The sequence below is a fragment of the Herpailurus yagouaroundi genome, unplaced genomic scaffold (genome assembly GCF_014898765.1).
Source record: "Herpailurus yagouaroundi ecotype Mexico unplaced genomic scaffold, PumYag 194, whole genome shotgun sequence".
NCBI classification, from domain to species: Eukaryota; Metazoa; Chordata; class Mammalia; order Carnivora; family Felidae; genus Herpailurus; species Herpailurus yagouaroundi.
The window spans coordinates 4,051,146-4,065,134 of record NW_024412425.1 but is presented as its reverse complement, the minus strand read 5'-3'; the positions used below and the strand labels follow the sequence as shown (position 1 = coordinate 4,065,134).

General features: G+C 52.7%; 3 protein-coding genes across 9 annotated transcripts in view; 2 read left to right on the top strand and 1 right to left on the bottom strand.

The window, feature by feature from the left end:
- HSPB6 (heat shock protein family B (small) member 6) overlaps positions 1 to 1,224 on the bottom strand; it is a 2,725-nt gene extending 1,501 nt beyond the window's left edge. The window contains exon 1 of the mRNA XM_040446085.1: positions 996 to 1,224. Within this exon, the coding sequence (XP_040302019.1) occupies positions 996 to 1,178 (183 nt within the window). The 5' untranslated portion in view covers positions 1,179 to 1,224. The remainder of the gene's footprint in view (positions 1 to 995) is intronic.
- A 1,054-nt stretch (positions 1,225 to 2,278) lies between these two features.
- PROSER3 (proline and serine rich 3) lies at positions 2,279 to 10,953 on the top strand. 6 transcript variants are annotated; one of them, XM_040446075.1, is made up of 11 exons: positions 2,279 to 2,393; positions 3,390 to 3,486; positions 3,797 to 3,999; positions 4,827 to 4,948; positions 5,055 to 5,107; positions 5,847 to 5,929; positions 6,028 to 6,167; positions 9,240 to 9,415; positions 9,533 to 10,484; positions 10,573 to 10,654; positions 10,766 to 10,953. In XM_040446075.1, the coding sequence occupies exons 1-11, from the start codon at positions 2,383 to 2,385 to the stop codon at positions 10,905 to 10,907; spliced, it is 2,061 nt and encodes a 686-aa protein (XP_040302009.1). In that variant the 5' UTR covers positions 2,279 to 2,382; the 3' UTR covers positions 10,908 to 10,953. The 6 variants fall into 6 exon arrangements, with proteins under 6 accessions (XP_040302009.1, XP_040302006.1, XP_040302008.1 ...); XM_040446072.1 differs by having other exon boundaries at positions 5,055 to 5,161; XM_040446074.1 differs by having other exon boundaries at positions 5,052 to 5,107.
- Positions 10,954 to 13,720: 2,767 nt separating this feature from the next.
- Positions 13,721 to 13,989, top strand: part of ARHGAP33 (Rho GTPase activating protein 33) — a 13,023-nt gene continuing 12,754 nt past the window's right edge. For both annotated transcript variants that reach the window (XM_040446069.1, XM_040446067.1), the window contains exon 1: positions 13,721 to 13,847. In XM_040446069.1, coding sequence (XP_040302003.1) covers positions 13,842 to 13,847 — 6 coding nt within the window. In that variant the 5' untranslated portion in view covers positions 13,721 to 13,841. The remainder of the gene's footprint in view (positions 13,848 to 13,989) is intronic.

Here is a 13,989-nt window from a genome sequence, read left to right as displayed (position 1 = left end):
GGGGGGGGGGGGGGGGGGGGGGGGCCGCGGGCGGGGGGGGGGGGGGGAGGCTCCCAGGGCCCAGCAAGGCCCCTCCCCCCGCCCGTTCCGGGGCTGCCCCTGCCCCAGGCCTCCGGAACTGGGCAGTCTCCCTTCCCACTCCTAGCCCCAAAGGATGTCTTCACCCGGAATAGCTGGGATCACCCCTCCCCCTGTAATCACAGATTTTCCTCTCACACAGACTGATGAGGCCCTCTTGTGCAAAGTCAGGGACCTCGGCTCTCACAGGGTAACCCTGCCCCCTCCCCCAGTGTCAAGGACCCATAGCCAGCGTATCCTTTGGACACTGAGTCCCCAGCCCCCTTCCTCTCAGAACTCCTGGTGCCCTTATTGTACCCCTTCCCCACCACCACCAGAAATTGCCAAGATGCCTCTTCCCCCAGCCTCCAGAGTCTTCTCTTTACCCTCCCACTGGAGTCACGGGGCCGCTTACGCCCTCAACAGTTACCAGTATTCATCCTCCACTTCCCCGAGTGGCCAGGGCCCCCTTTCTCAAGTCACAGGACCCTTCCTCTGTCTCGAGACAGAGGGACACCACATACAGTCTCCAAACTCTTCCCCGAAAATGACAAAACATTCCTTCCCCTCAGGAGTCCCTGGGAACCCACACGCCCCCTTCAGAATGACTGAGCGCCCCCTTTTCCCCGGATCACCGGTCTCCTTCAGCCACCAACGCTCCCCCTCGGAGTGACCGCCGCACCCTATCAGTGACTCAGCCATTCCAGCCCCTCAGAGCTGAGCCCCTCCTCAGAGGGTCAGGGACCTCCCACCCCCTTCAGTAATCCGACCGCTAAGATTCCATACTCCGGCAACTCTAGAAGACCCTCTGAGTGTCCGGACTTTCCACCCCGCTCAAAGTCAGGGGGCAAGCCTGCCTCACCCTCCCCCCCCCCAGGATGACCGGGGCCCCAAGCCTTGGAAGTGGCCGGGTTACCGCCCTCCCCCAGGCCTGGCACCTGGGCGGCAGGCAGCGCCACGCTGGGTGCGCGCAGGTAGTAGGGGGCCAGCGTGGCGGGGCAGAGCGCAGCCAGCTCGGCTTCCAGCAGCCCCTCGCCGAAGCGCTGGTCGAAGAGGCGCCCGGGCAAAGGGGCCGAGGCGCGGCGCAGCCAAGACGGCTGCACAGGCACGGGGATCTCCATCCTGCTTCGCCGCCGCCCCTAGGCTCCGCAGTGCCCCTGCGTGCGCGGCAGCAGCTCTTATAGTACGCCTTGTGTCCGCCCCTCGGCGGGCCGCCCGGGGACACTGGGACCGCGGCCAGCGCCGGCCATTAATAGAGCCTTATTTAGAAAGCCCAACAATGACTTGGCCATTTATTAAGCGCCTGCTGGATGCCAGAGGTGATCCCCCAATTTCCCAAAGGGGAAACTAAGGCTGAGGAGGCGCAGCCTTGCCGAGTAGGTAGAACAGCACGGTATTTGGGACCCAGGGCCACCGCGCGGTTCGCAGTCCCTTTAATCCATTCCCGCCCCGCAGGCAGCTCCGGGGATGACGTAGATGGCGGTCTTAGGAGCAGATTCTTGGGTACAGGGAATGTGATAGCCAGCCAGGCTGTCAGGAGGACACAAAACAGACCCTACTCCCATCTCAACAGGGCCTTGGGCCCAGCCCCCCGGCAAGCCAGGCCTAATTCTGGGCCTCTGACTCAGCCTCGGGTGCCCAGGGTAGTGGGGTCTGCCAGGTGAGCAGCAGCCAGAGGGCGCGGGCACGAACAGTCCAGGCTGGCCCCCCAGGGGCCGCGCGCCGGGCCCGAAATAGCTCATTTTGATCCCACCATTTCGGCTAGCAGCCCAGGCCTGGCACTTGGTGCAACCAGCTGCTCCTGCAGCAAGACAGAAGTGGTTAATGACCCCGCGGGACCGGTTGGCTGGTCCGACGGATGAAGGGGCTTTGGTTAGAGAGGGGACGGATTCTCTAATTGCTCTGCAACGCGAAAAGCGGTAGTTATATTGGAGTCCATTTCTGCAGCAAAAGGGGGCGTGGCTAGAACATCCCGCTGGATAGCTAGTGTACTTTGGAACTCTTCCTAACCGCGAGCTCACCCTCAGATCCTTTCCATTGGTCCACAGCCTTGCCAATTACTGCCGCACGCTACGATTCTCCAATCAAACATGCTCTCTCAAGTCAGACCGACAATACAGCCAGTTGTGAGACATCTCCCTTTGGCCCCTTTCCAATTACTTTTATTTTCCTCTCCATCATTGGTCGCTTTGGAGGCCGCTCTCTTTAGCGTCGGCACTCCCAGAAAGGGGCGGGCCTGACAAGGCATTGCTAAGCGACCAAGCTGTGCGCGGGGTCAGCCCAGTGAAGGAGCTTAGCAGGCGGAAGCGCCCAGGTAGCTGTGGGATGGACCGCAGGTGAGCGATCCTTCCCGGGGACCACAGGAGGCCTGGGGAGGACCTAGAGTGAGATTAACACAGCCTTGGGTCAGATTTGCTAGGGTCCGGAGTCTCTTTCTCAACCGCATTGGAACTACAACTCCCAAGATGCCCCACATCCTTTGGCTGCTCCAGCCTTGGACTTCATCATCTCGGGGGTCCCGTAGCGTTTTATGTTCCGCTTTCTAAGTGGCCCCAGGACTTTTCATTTTCCTCTAAAGATGCCCAGTGCCCTCTTGGAAATTAAATGTTTTAATTTTAAAATTTCCCCCCAGACTCCTATGGGTGTTGGTTTTGACCTTTCTTGCTTAAGGCGGAGCCCAGTTACGGGGACTGTAGTCCATTTACTGTTTTCTCCTCAGTGTCCCAAGGACTTATGGGAAATGTACAGTGATAAGTTTTAGGCTTGTTTCTTTTCTTTTCTCTTCTTTTCTTTTATAATGTTTTATTTATTATTTTTGAGAGAGAAAGACAGCATGAGCAGGGGAGGGCGGGGGCGACAAAGAATCGGAAGCAGGCTCCAGGCTCTGAGCTGTCAGCACAGAGACCGTCTTGGGGCTCGAATTCACAAACTGTGAGATCATGACCTGAGCCGAAGTCACGGATGATGCAAAAGAGATACAGATGCCCAGCCACCTTCCAGATATTATGATTCTTTTGGCCTGGGCTGAGGACCTCACATCTGTATTTTTTAAAGTCTCCTAGATTGGATTAGGGTTAAGAGCCACCAGTTAGCAGTTCCTTGGTTTTCTGAGACTGCTTCAAGGGCTGATGGGAATCGAGCCTCTAGTATCATTATCTTGAATGTGCAGTGGCACTTCATGGGAATTATAGTTCATCTCTTCCAGGAATCTATGGGAATTGTAATCTGGTTCTGCCCTCCTCTTCCAACCTTGCAACCCGACTCCACCCCACAACCCCCTAACAGGGCTGCACTGACCATGCTCCGCTTGCAGCCTTACTCTCCCCTTGCAGTCTGCCAGTTTTCTCAGTCGGAGACAGCCCCTTTGAGGATACTCCCCTGGATCAAAGCCACTACTGGCCATCCCGAAGCCAGACCTGGCACCCCAAGGTGAGGACACCCCATAGAGAGTGCTGTATGTGAGCCCAGTGGTGAGGGAGTGACTAGAGGGAAGGAGGACATGTGATGAGAGATAGGGGTAGGAAATTAAGAGACAGTCCCTCCTGCCCTCCCTACAGCTCTGCCCTTACTCAGTCCTCTGTCACCTGGATCCCCTGTCATAGCCCCAATCACTGAGTTGTTGCCATTGTAGGATGTGTTTCCTCCCCTCTGGACTGAGACACGCTTCGTGTGTGTCTTCGTTCCCCTACAGGGATGACCCTTCAGCCCTCACTTTCTTCTCCCCATCTCCATATCTTAGACCCTGAGCCTGTCCAGGTCCCAGAAGTCCAAGCTCCCCAAAGTTCCTAAGGCTCTGGCCACAGGTCTCAACTCCTCTGAGCTGTTTGAAGAGTCCTGGCCATCCAGCTCAGAGACCCCTTCCCCACGTAGCACCACTGAAGAACAGAAGGGAGCCTCCCCAACACCCACCCTGGTTGACAGCCGGGAGTCCGTGGTGGCCAAGTAAGTACCAGGAGCCCTGGAGGGAAAGAAGGGTTTGGGTCAGGAGGGGGCAGGCATCCCATAATAATCATCATAACCAGAGTTGTTAATGCAGCACTTTTAGAACCACACTTCATGTGTGTTATTAAGTGCTCTGGAGCTAGGCTGCCTGGGTTCAAATCCTAGCTCTGTCACTTACCCTCCAATCTGGGCCTCAATCTGTAAATTGGGATATTAATAGCATATATCCCCCTAGGGCTGTCTTAAGCTTTCAACGAGTTACTGTCTATAAAGCTTCTATAACAAGTACTATAACATAGTGAGTACTTGGATTTGTATGCTACAAGTTCAGCTGCTTTAATAAAGAGTACCAAATTAATTGGGGCTTAATCAAGAGAACATTTACTTCTCCCTCACCTAACAGTCCAGGTAGAAGCAGCCAGGGCTGATACGGCAGCCCCTAGTTGAGATGTCAGGGACACAACACAGTTTCCTTCTATCTTGTTGCCTCCCATCACTAGGCTGTTGCTCTTTCCTTTATGGACCAAAATGGCTCCCAGCCACATCCACTTTCCAGAATCACATCTCCTCATACCCTGTTGGTCAAGAATCCAGTTACATGACCATAAAACTGTAAGGATCCCTGATAAATATACCTGTAGAAGACCTGTCCAGTCTTATATAGTCCTATATAATATTGCATTATTATATAAGAAAGGAGAACAGATGTTGAGGGACAAGTAGTAGGTACTTCCATGGTACTTGATAAACGTCACTATTGTGACTGTTATTGTCATTATTATTTGGCTCCACTCGTTCACCCACCTCCCATTCTCTGATGCTCATAGGTACATAAACCGGTTCCGCCAGGCTCAGCCTACAAGCAGAGAGGAACGCCAGCCTGCAGGCCCAGCTGACTTTTGGTGGCTGCGGCCTGAATCTCCAGACACCAACAGTCGACTTGCAGCAGGTACCTGCTTCAGTCCCATCCACTCCCAGCTGAAAACCTTTCCTGATCAATGTCCCCAGCAGACATTCCTCATACCCCACCAAAGTCAACTGGGGCTTCTCAGCAGGAGCCAGTGAACCAGAAGGAAGACCCGACATAGCAGTCTCAACTCTTGCCAAGGTGACGAGCACATCTCAGGCTAAGGCTGTGGCCCCCCTTCAGGAAATGAAGCAGGTGACATCCTCATCCACTTCCTTCCCTCTGTACCTGAACTGACAGCTCCAGCCCTGGGATAGACTTAGAGTCCATCCCAGTTGAAGGAAGCTTAAACAAAAAAGAAGGATTCGTTGGCTAATGCGATCAAGAAATCCAAATGTATATGCTCTCAGGCATGGCTGGATCCAGGTGTTTGGACAGTATTAAGAGGAACTCAACTCTCTTGAATCTCTGTTCCTCTTTGTTGGGTTCAATCTCAGGCAGGCTTTCCCCGTGAAGTCACGAAGATAGCCTTAGTTCGCTCTAGGTTTCTAACTTACATAGTTAGTTTAGCGGAAAGAGGAGGATTTTGCAATAGTTCCTTCCAGAGCACCAGGGCTTACTCTCATTCGTTCATCTTTGAGCCAATCATGTGGAACCAGAGGACAGATTGTTGCGATTAGCCAGTCTTGGTCAGGAAGGTGAGGTCAACCCTTCTCCCACAACAATGACTACAAGGGGGGGAGGGGGAGGCGCGGAGGGGCGGGGATGGATCCACAGAGGAACACTGGGTCCCCCTTCCCTGAGGAGGAGGAGCAGATTCTAAGCCAGCATGTGAGGGTACCAGGTGGAGTGCAGACTGGACTTCGGGCCCTCTGTCCAGAGCCCCTTTCCTAGCACCCTTTGAGGTGGGGGCTGGCCTCTGACCCCTGTCACCTCACAGAGCCTCAGCACGTGGAACTCACCCCTGCTGGACCTGGAGACGCTGAGCCTGCAGAGCAGAGCTGCCAGGCTGCTCAAACGCAGGTGCCTTCCCTGCCCTCATCGTCCCCACTCCTACAGCTCCGGGCCCAGCCCACTGCCTCTGAGACCTCTGTTGCCTCACTTCTGCTTTCTCCCTACAGCAAGGCCTCAGTCTCCTCCTCCTCACTCAGCCCTAGCGATGCCAGCGGCTCCTCATGCCCCGTCAGCTCTGATGGCCTCTCTCCCTTCTCCATGACCTTCACCCCTGACTCCAGCAAGGGCTCTGACCCCAAGGCACACGGTAAGTTCTGAGGCCACGATTGAGGGCAGTCTGGATGTGAATCCCAGCTCTGACATTTACCAGCTGTGTCACCTGGGACCTTTCTGGGCCCCTCTGTTTCTGCAGCTTTAAAACAGGGGTAATAAATGAGTCGGTGAATGCAGGGTGCGCTTACAGCCGGTCTGTGAACAGTACCTATCATTAGTATGGCAGGCTCTCTCCCTGCATCCCGTTTGCAGTTCTGAACACAGATGTCCAAAATCGGAAATTAGCTCTTTGCTAATTTGGCACCATACCTGATTTGATGCAAAATCTGACCTAAAGAATATGAAGGCTGTTTATGATCTCTGTGTATTTCATTTAGGGTGACTAGTCGTACAATTTTTGCTATGGTTGTGTTACATTGAACCACATGAAAATCTCTGTCTTTGTAAGTAAAAGGTGGTTGAATATTGGCAATTTCGTGTTGTTCAGCGAAATGCTAATGTGTTTGAGTCTGGTGTACTGACCCAGCCCCCTGGCAGTGCTAGTCACATCATGTGACTCTGCTAAAGCATGCAAACTTGTTGAACTCTCCATTTCTGCCGTCTGAAATTTTCAGACTTCAGAGGTGGGATGAAGGACCTGGGTTACTACTGTCATCATTGTTGTTACTGTTACTCCATGCCCAGGTCCTGGGATGATGCCGTGGTGCACAGAACAGATGCTCTCCGTGTCTCATGGGGCTTAAGTGAGCGGGGACAGGCAGGCACAGTGAACAGACAGGCGTTCGTGCCTGGTGCGTGACCCTGCATCCTTGTCTGATTCTTTACTCCTTTTCAGCTTCACCTCACCTTTTATTCACCTTTCCTTCCTAAGCCTCAGTTTTCTCATCTGTAAAATGGGGGTAAAACTAGCATGTACTTCATGAGTTGTTCTGCAGAAATGTATTCATTCTTTCATCTAAAAAACATTGATGGTTTTTAGATGGTGGTTCAGTTAAGCATCCGAGTTCAGTTCAGGTCATGATCCCATGGTTTGTGGATTCAAACCCCGCATCAGGCTCTGTGCTGACAGCTTGGAGCCTGGAGCTTGCTTCAGATTCTGTGTGTCTCTCTCTCTGCCTACCCCTCCCTTGTTCATGCTCTGTCTCTCAAAAGTAAGTGTTAAAAAAAAAAAAAAAAACACAAAAAACATTGAATACCTGTTGTGGATGAGGCCCTGTGAGTGGGCTTGGCGATTCCACAGTGAACCAACCATACATGGTCCCACCTTCATGGTCCTCATAATATAGTCAGTGTAGGGCAGAAAATAGCTATATAACCCCACAAACAAAAGTGAAATGTAAGCAGAAATGAAGGCCATGCGATGGTTGTGATGCTGGGAAGTCACAGAAGGCCTCCGGGGAAGAGGGGCTATCTAACCGGAGACTTGAACAATGATGGTGGAGACAGTAGCCCTCTAGCATGTACTCAGGACCTGAGGTGGGAGGGAACATGGTACAGACAATGGACTAGAAAAGGCAAGGGATGCGGGGGGTGAGAGTAGTGTGGGGTAAGGTGGAAGAGATTGGCAGGAGTCAGATTACATTGGGCCAGGTAGGCACAGGAGGCATTTGGTCATGATCTTAGTACTAGGGAGCCATGGAGGATTCTGAGCAGGGAAAGGATGTGATCTAAGTTGGGGATTAACAGACTCCCTCTGGCTGCTGTTGACCCCCTAGTGAGAGATGCTGGTAGTTTCACTTGGGCCAGAGCCTGAGGAGCAGAGTAGAGGGAAGTGGCCAGGTTTGGAAGTAGAGTCACAGGATATAGAGGGGAGTGAGGGAGAGAGATCCAGGGTGACACCCCCCCTTCTCTGTGCAACATCAAATGACAGGTCTTTTAAGAGACAATGGTAGCCCTACTGATCATTATTGATGAAGTTATGCTCTGAATGATCGGAATGATATCCATGTCCATTTGCCCCACTGAACTGAGGACAACCAGTGGCCTTACCCTTAGTCACTGCGGTATCTCTAGCACGGATCTGGGCACTGCAGTTCAATAGAATCAGTTCATTTGGCATTTATACCACAGATACTGGTGGCACCAGGCCTTGTTCTTGACACTGGGGATATGAGAATGGTCAGACAGAAATAATCACTGCCCTTGTGTAGCTGCCAGAGATACATAAACAAAGAAGTGCCATACTGAGTATGTTAGAGTGTGAAAAGTACTAAGGAGAAAAATGGAACAAGAAAGAGGATTGGGAGTGGTAATGCTGGGGGTTGTTGTGGTTTTAAATAGGGTAGCCAGGGAAGACCTCACTACGAAGGTGATACTGAGCAAAGATTGGAAGGATTTGAGGGGCTGAACCCTGTACATACAGGAGGGAACAACATGACAGGCAGTGGGAACCACAAATGCACAGACTTTTGCTTTTTACCAGGACAGGTGCAGCCTGGGGAGGGTTCTAATCCAGGAGGGCCCTGATCTGACTCAGGTGTTCCCAGGCTCTCTCTGGCTGCAGGGTAAATAGATTGGGAGGACAGAAGTAGAGAAACAAGAGAAAAGGTTCCTGTTGGGTTGGCCCCAGGTAAGGGCAGTAAAGAGGGGGAGAAGTGAAGGGCCCCTGGGTGGCTCAGTTGGTCAAACGTCCGACTTTGGGCATCATCATCTCACAGTTCATGAGTTCAAGCCCCACGTCAGGCTCTGTGCTGACAGCTCAGAGTCTGGAGCCTGCTTTGGATTCTATGTCTTCCTCTCTCTCTGCCCCTCCCCACCCTCTCAAAAATGAATGTCTAAAAAACTTAAAAAAAAAAGGGGGGGGGGGGAGAAGAAGGCAGATTCTGGAGCATCTGTCTTGTTTACTGCTGTATCCATAATGTCCAGGCACAAAGTAAGAGCTCAATAAATACTTGCTGATGAATAAAGAAGTGTATGATGGCAGCTTGAGAAGCCCAGGAGTGCTCTATCCCTGACTCTGCTTCTTTTCTCACTTCCTATTTGGATGAGGAGTTGGGACATTATCTGGAGAGCTTGTCTGAATAACTTTCTGGTACCGTTAAAAGGTATATAAACAGACTGTCCTTGGTTTGCTCATCACCCTAGCCCCTCTCTGCTTACCCCACAGGAACACCAGCACATGCCCCCATCCCTGCTCCAGCCCCGATCTCCTCCCAGGCACCCTTGCGTCCAGAGGATGACATTCTATACCAGTGGCGGCAGCGGCGGAAGCTTGACAGGGCTCGAGGAGGGCAGGGTGATGGAACCTGGGTGCTACCCCAGACTCCTGCCCTCACCACTCCAGTGAGATGGGGGAGGGAGGAGCTTGAGGGGGCTGGAGGGAGGGATGCTAAGGAGAGCTGGAGGAAAGAGGAGCCTGGAGGCCACTGAGGACCCCTCTACCCTTTCTCTTTATCTCAGGTCCCTGTCCCTGTTTGTCGACAAGCTCCCGCTGCCCCTGCAGAGTCCCTTGCTTCCTTGGGAACCCAGCCTAATTGCGTCCCACTTTGGAGCGGTGTAACCCGGCCTGGTCCCCTGGAGGCCTTCTATATGGAGAGGCCTCCTATTCCGCCAGGGTTCTCTCCACACATCTTTTGGGGCCCCAACCCCCATGGGTTCTTCTGGGCCCCGCAGCCTGGTCCCTGGGTACCTCTCGGGGCCATTGCTCCCACTCCCTTCGCCTCTACCCCTGCGCCTCCGGGTTCCACTCCGATGCCCCAGGCCTCCACCGCGGCACCTTCAGCCTCCACCTCCCCGCCCCCAGCCGCCCCCCAGGATCCGCAGGCTCTTGCACCAAGCTGCCCCGCCCAGCCTGAGAAGCAGGGCCCCAAGCCAGGGAGTGGCAGAGCCCGGCGCCGCGAGTCCGCTGGGAGAGTCACGGCAGCTGACGAGGGTCCTGGCCTGCAACTCAGAGGCGCCCTGGGCCAGGTAGTAGCCGCGCGGCTTTTCCCGGACAGCCTGGAGGACACGCCCCCTCACCTTGAGGGCCCACCTCTGGCAGAGACTGAATCTCAGAAAGTCAAGGCCACACAGCCCCAAACCAAGGTTACACCCCCTCTATCTGGATCCCATTTTCCCAAAGAACAGACCCCGCCTAGTCGGTCTAAAGCAGAGTCTCGGATTGCCAAGGCCAAGCTCCCCCTAGCGATGTCGGAGCCGAAGAAGGACAAAGACACTCCCTTGGCTGAAGCTGGGTATCTGAAACCCAGAGTCCCGCCCCCTCCAGCTAAGGAGGTGTCCGCTTGCATCGAGGCCCCGCCCCCTTCCTTCAGGGCGGGGTCTCTGGAGGCGGTGGCTACGCCCCCGTCCGCTGCTGACCACGCCTCCTCAGATCTGCTCTGCCAGGCCGCCCGACTTCTAGAGGCTGCAGAGGGTGAGCTGATGTGCGTGGCTGCCCAGATCTGGATAGTAGTCCAGCACCCCACGAGTCAACCTCTTGGCGCTCCCTCTGTTTCCCCTAGACTCTGACGGCAGCGAGTTCCAGGACGACCCTGTACTGCAGGTGCTAAGAGTTAAGAGGGCCGAGCTGAGGCTGCAAAAAAGGTGACCATCACCAGGATCTACAACACGCCTTTCCCAGAGCCATCCACAACCCCAGACCCCAATCCTGAGCACATAACCACCTCAGCTTCTACAACCCCGGATTTTTTGCAGGAAAGTGGCCGCGCAGTTATCGCTTTTACTGGACCACACTGAAGACCAAGCGACTTGGTCTCCTCCAACCAGATCACCTTCCAGGTCCCCAGAGAGGCGACTGCAAAAGGAAGGAGCTTCTCTTGAGACCAGACGACGCTGAATTATACAAATTGTATTTTTCCCAATAAAATATTTTTTTCAAGTTACTTAGTTTCTCTGAGAGTTGTTCTGGAAAGGCTAAGAGTCGTGCTAATTAAGAGAAATGGCTTCCTCCCTCCCCCTATCCGAGGTACCTCTGCCCTGCCCCACCCCACTCTAGTTCCTGACCATTGGCACAAAATCTCTTCTGGTTTCCTCTCTGAGGAATCCTCTCTGAGGTCAGGACAGGGAGGGGTTCCAGGACAGATTTCAGGCAAGACTGGACTTACCTTAGCTGACTCTCAACTCAGAGTGGATCCTCCTGTCTCAGCCGAGACCAAAGGGCTGTCCTTTGGGTATGAAACTAATGGGGGTCATCAGAGTGCTGGGCAATGGTCAATCCTCAGTCCACACCCTGCTTGAGCCAGAAGCAGCATTTAGTGTGCTGATACCTCCCTCCCTGAAACACCTCCTCCTTACCCTTCCAATGCCCCACCCCACTCCTCACCTCTCTGGTCACACCTTGTCATTGCTCCAACCTGTCACCTTAGCATGTCCCAGGTCCTTGCCTTTAACTATCTGTACTCATTCTCAGGCATCTCTAGCCCATCTCTATTCTAATAGTCCCCAAATTTCAATCTTCACCCTAGACCGGGCCACTGAACCTCAGGTTCCTGTATTCCGCTACCTGCTCCATTCCTCACCATTTCCATGCCAATGCCTACCGTCTCAAAGTTCACAGGTCTTAAACTGAGCTCTCAATCTTCCCCCTAACTTGCCACTCTGGTTTTCCTGTGCTCTATTCTAGTTGCCCAGGCCAAAAACCATGTGGCCATTCCTGACTCCTCTCTTTCCCCCACCCCACAGTCAGTCAATTTGGCTAGCAATTCCTTTAAAATCTATCCGGAATTTAACCCCTTATTCTTCCACTGCCCTCACCCCAGCCTAAGCTATGGCACCTGGACTATTGAAAAACCTATTGTTTTGTCTGCAAATTATTTGACACACTTCCCATCAAAAAGTAGATTCTATGTCCCTTCTCCTTGAAACTGGATAAAACTTTGTGACTGCCTCAACAAATAGAATGCAGAGGAAATGATACTGCTTTAACTTTCTAAACCAAATTAGCCAAGATGATACAGTATCCCCCTGATCTCCCCCTCCTTTTGTATGCTTTGGAGCCCTGGACTTCCATGTAAAAAGTCCAGTTGCCATGCTGGAGAGGGATTTTGGTTACACAGGTGTATGCACTTGTCAAAATTCAGTGAAATTTCTGAATGTCATTGTATGTGAAGTTTACCTCAAAAATAAATATTGAACTCTAGTTAAAGATATGCATGCTGAAGTGTTTAGGGGACAGTATACCAATGCCTATAATTTATTTTGAAATACATCCAAAAAAATAGTAAGATTAATGAAACAGGATGAATAGAGTAATAAGTGAATTGAGATAAAGCAAATACAGTAAAATGTTAATTTTACTGTAGGATCTAAGTGGTGGATCTATGGGTGTAAACTGTAAAATTGTTCAACTTTGCTGTATGTTAGAAAGTTTTCATAATAAAATGTTGGCGAATGTATGATCAGGATTATGTTGATATCTGTATTTATTAAAGAGGGAGGATAGGATATGTTCTATTAAAAGTAGCTTCTGTATGTCATAGACATGGCATATATTTGTCTTCAGCCTTTTTGAACAAACCACACAATTAAATGAAATAAAAAAGAAGGAAATAGCTCTTTAGATATAAAGAGGATTTCTGAGGAAGTTACGTTCAAGGTGAGACAGGTAGGAATTAACTAGTTGACAAAAGACTATCCTAATTACTATCGCTGGATTTTAACTCATCTCCAAGCCTTAGTGACATAATGCGATCATTTTGTTATGTTCATGGATTCTGTGAGTCAGATATTTGGACACAGCACCATTGGGGACAGTTTATCTCTGCTCCATGTAGGCAGGATATATTTTCCCTTCCTTTGAATACTGACGTAGCCACAAATTAAGTGATTAGTTTTTGAATGAATGAGAGAATGAATCAAAGCTGTACTTTCTGAGGTGAGGGGCCCTGTTGAGAACATGACCAGTGAAAGTCTTCTTGGAAACAGCATTGTTATAGTGTTTTCTGGACCTGGCTCAAGTTAGAGGCGGAAAGATTGGGATTGGCTTTATAGGAGACCTGGTCATGTTCTGCATTGAGGGCTAAACCAGGTCCCATGAAAAAGGAGTCAGAGCCGGAGGCCGGCCTGTAAGAAACAGTAGAGGAGGAGGTAAGGACAATGTGGGAAGGGCAAATATTATGTCCCAGGCAGGGTATCTGAGCCAGTGAAAACCATCCATGGGCAAATGTCCTCAGTATTCTGTGGGCGGTGTCAGGGTCAACTGACAAAGCTGGAGCTAGAGGATTGAGACCTTGAAAAGCTACTTGGGGGTGGAGAAAAGCCCTGAGGCCATGGAAGAATCCAATTAAGAGTGTCAGAAGGGGGAAAACAGTGTCAAAGGAGTGGTCACTGAGAATGGACTAAGGGGAGAGCCCAGGGCTTAGTGTTAGAAGTGTTGGAAGCAAAGCATAAAGAACCTGGGGGTGTGTCTCAGGAGGGCAATGACAGCCAATGAAAAGCAGTCATGGGCGCGGCGCTGTCAAACTTCGCGGGGCGGGACCGAAGAGGCCGAGCCAGGGATGGGACCAAAACCCAAGCCAATGACAAGCCGCTAGGTGGGCGGGGAGTCAGCCTAAGGCCAAGGGAGGAGCCAATGAAAAGCGGCGCCGCGTCCCCACTGCCCCGCCTCCGTGGGGCGCGCGCCGGAGCCACGGGCAGCCGTTAGGGGCGGGGCCTGCAGCCGCCCGCGCGCGGCTCGCGCCCTCCCCTTTGTGTCGCCATGGCGGCGGCAGCGGCGACGAGGACGACGAGCGACGGGCCGAGCGCGGCCGGCGCCTGAGGAGGCTACGCTACCATGGTGGTGAGGGGCCCAAGCGGGCGTCAGTCCGTCCGCGTGTCAGTCTGTCCGCGCGCGGCCCCGCCCCGCGCGCCCCGCCCCCGGCCCCGCCCCAGCCCCCGGCCTGCGCCGCCCCACACCCCCCCGCCAGGTCCCACACCGGCCC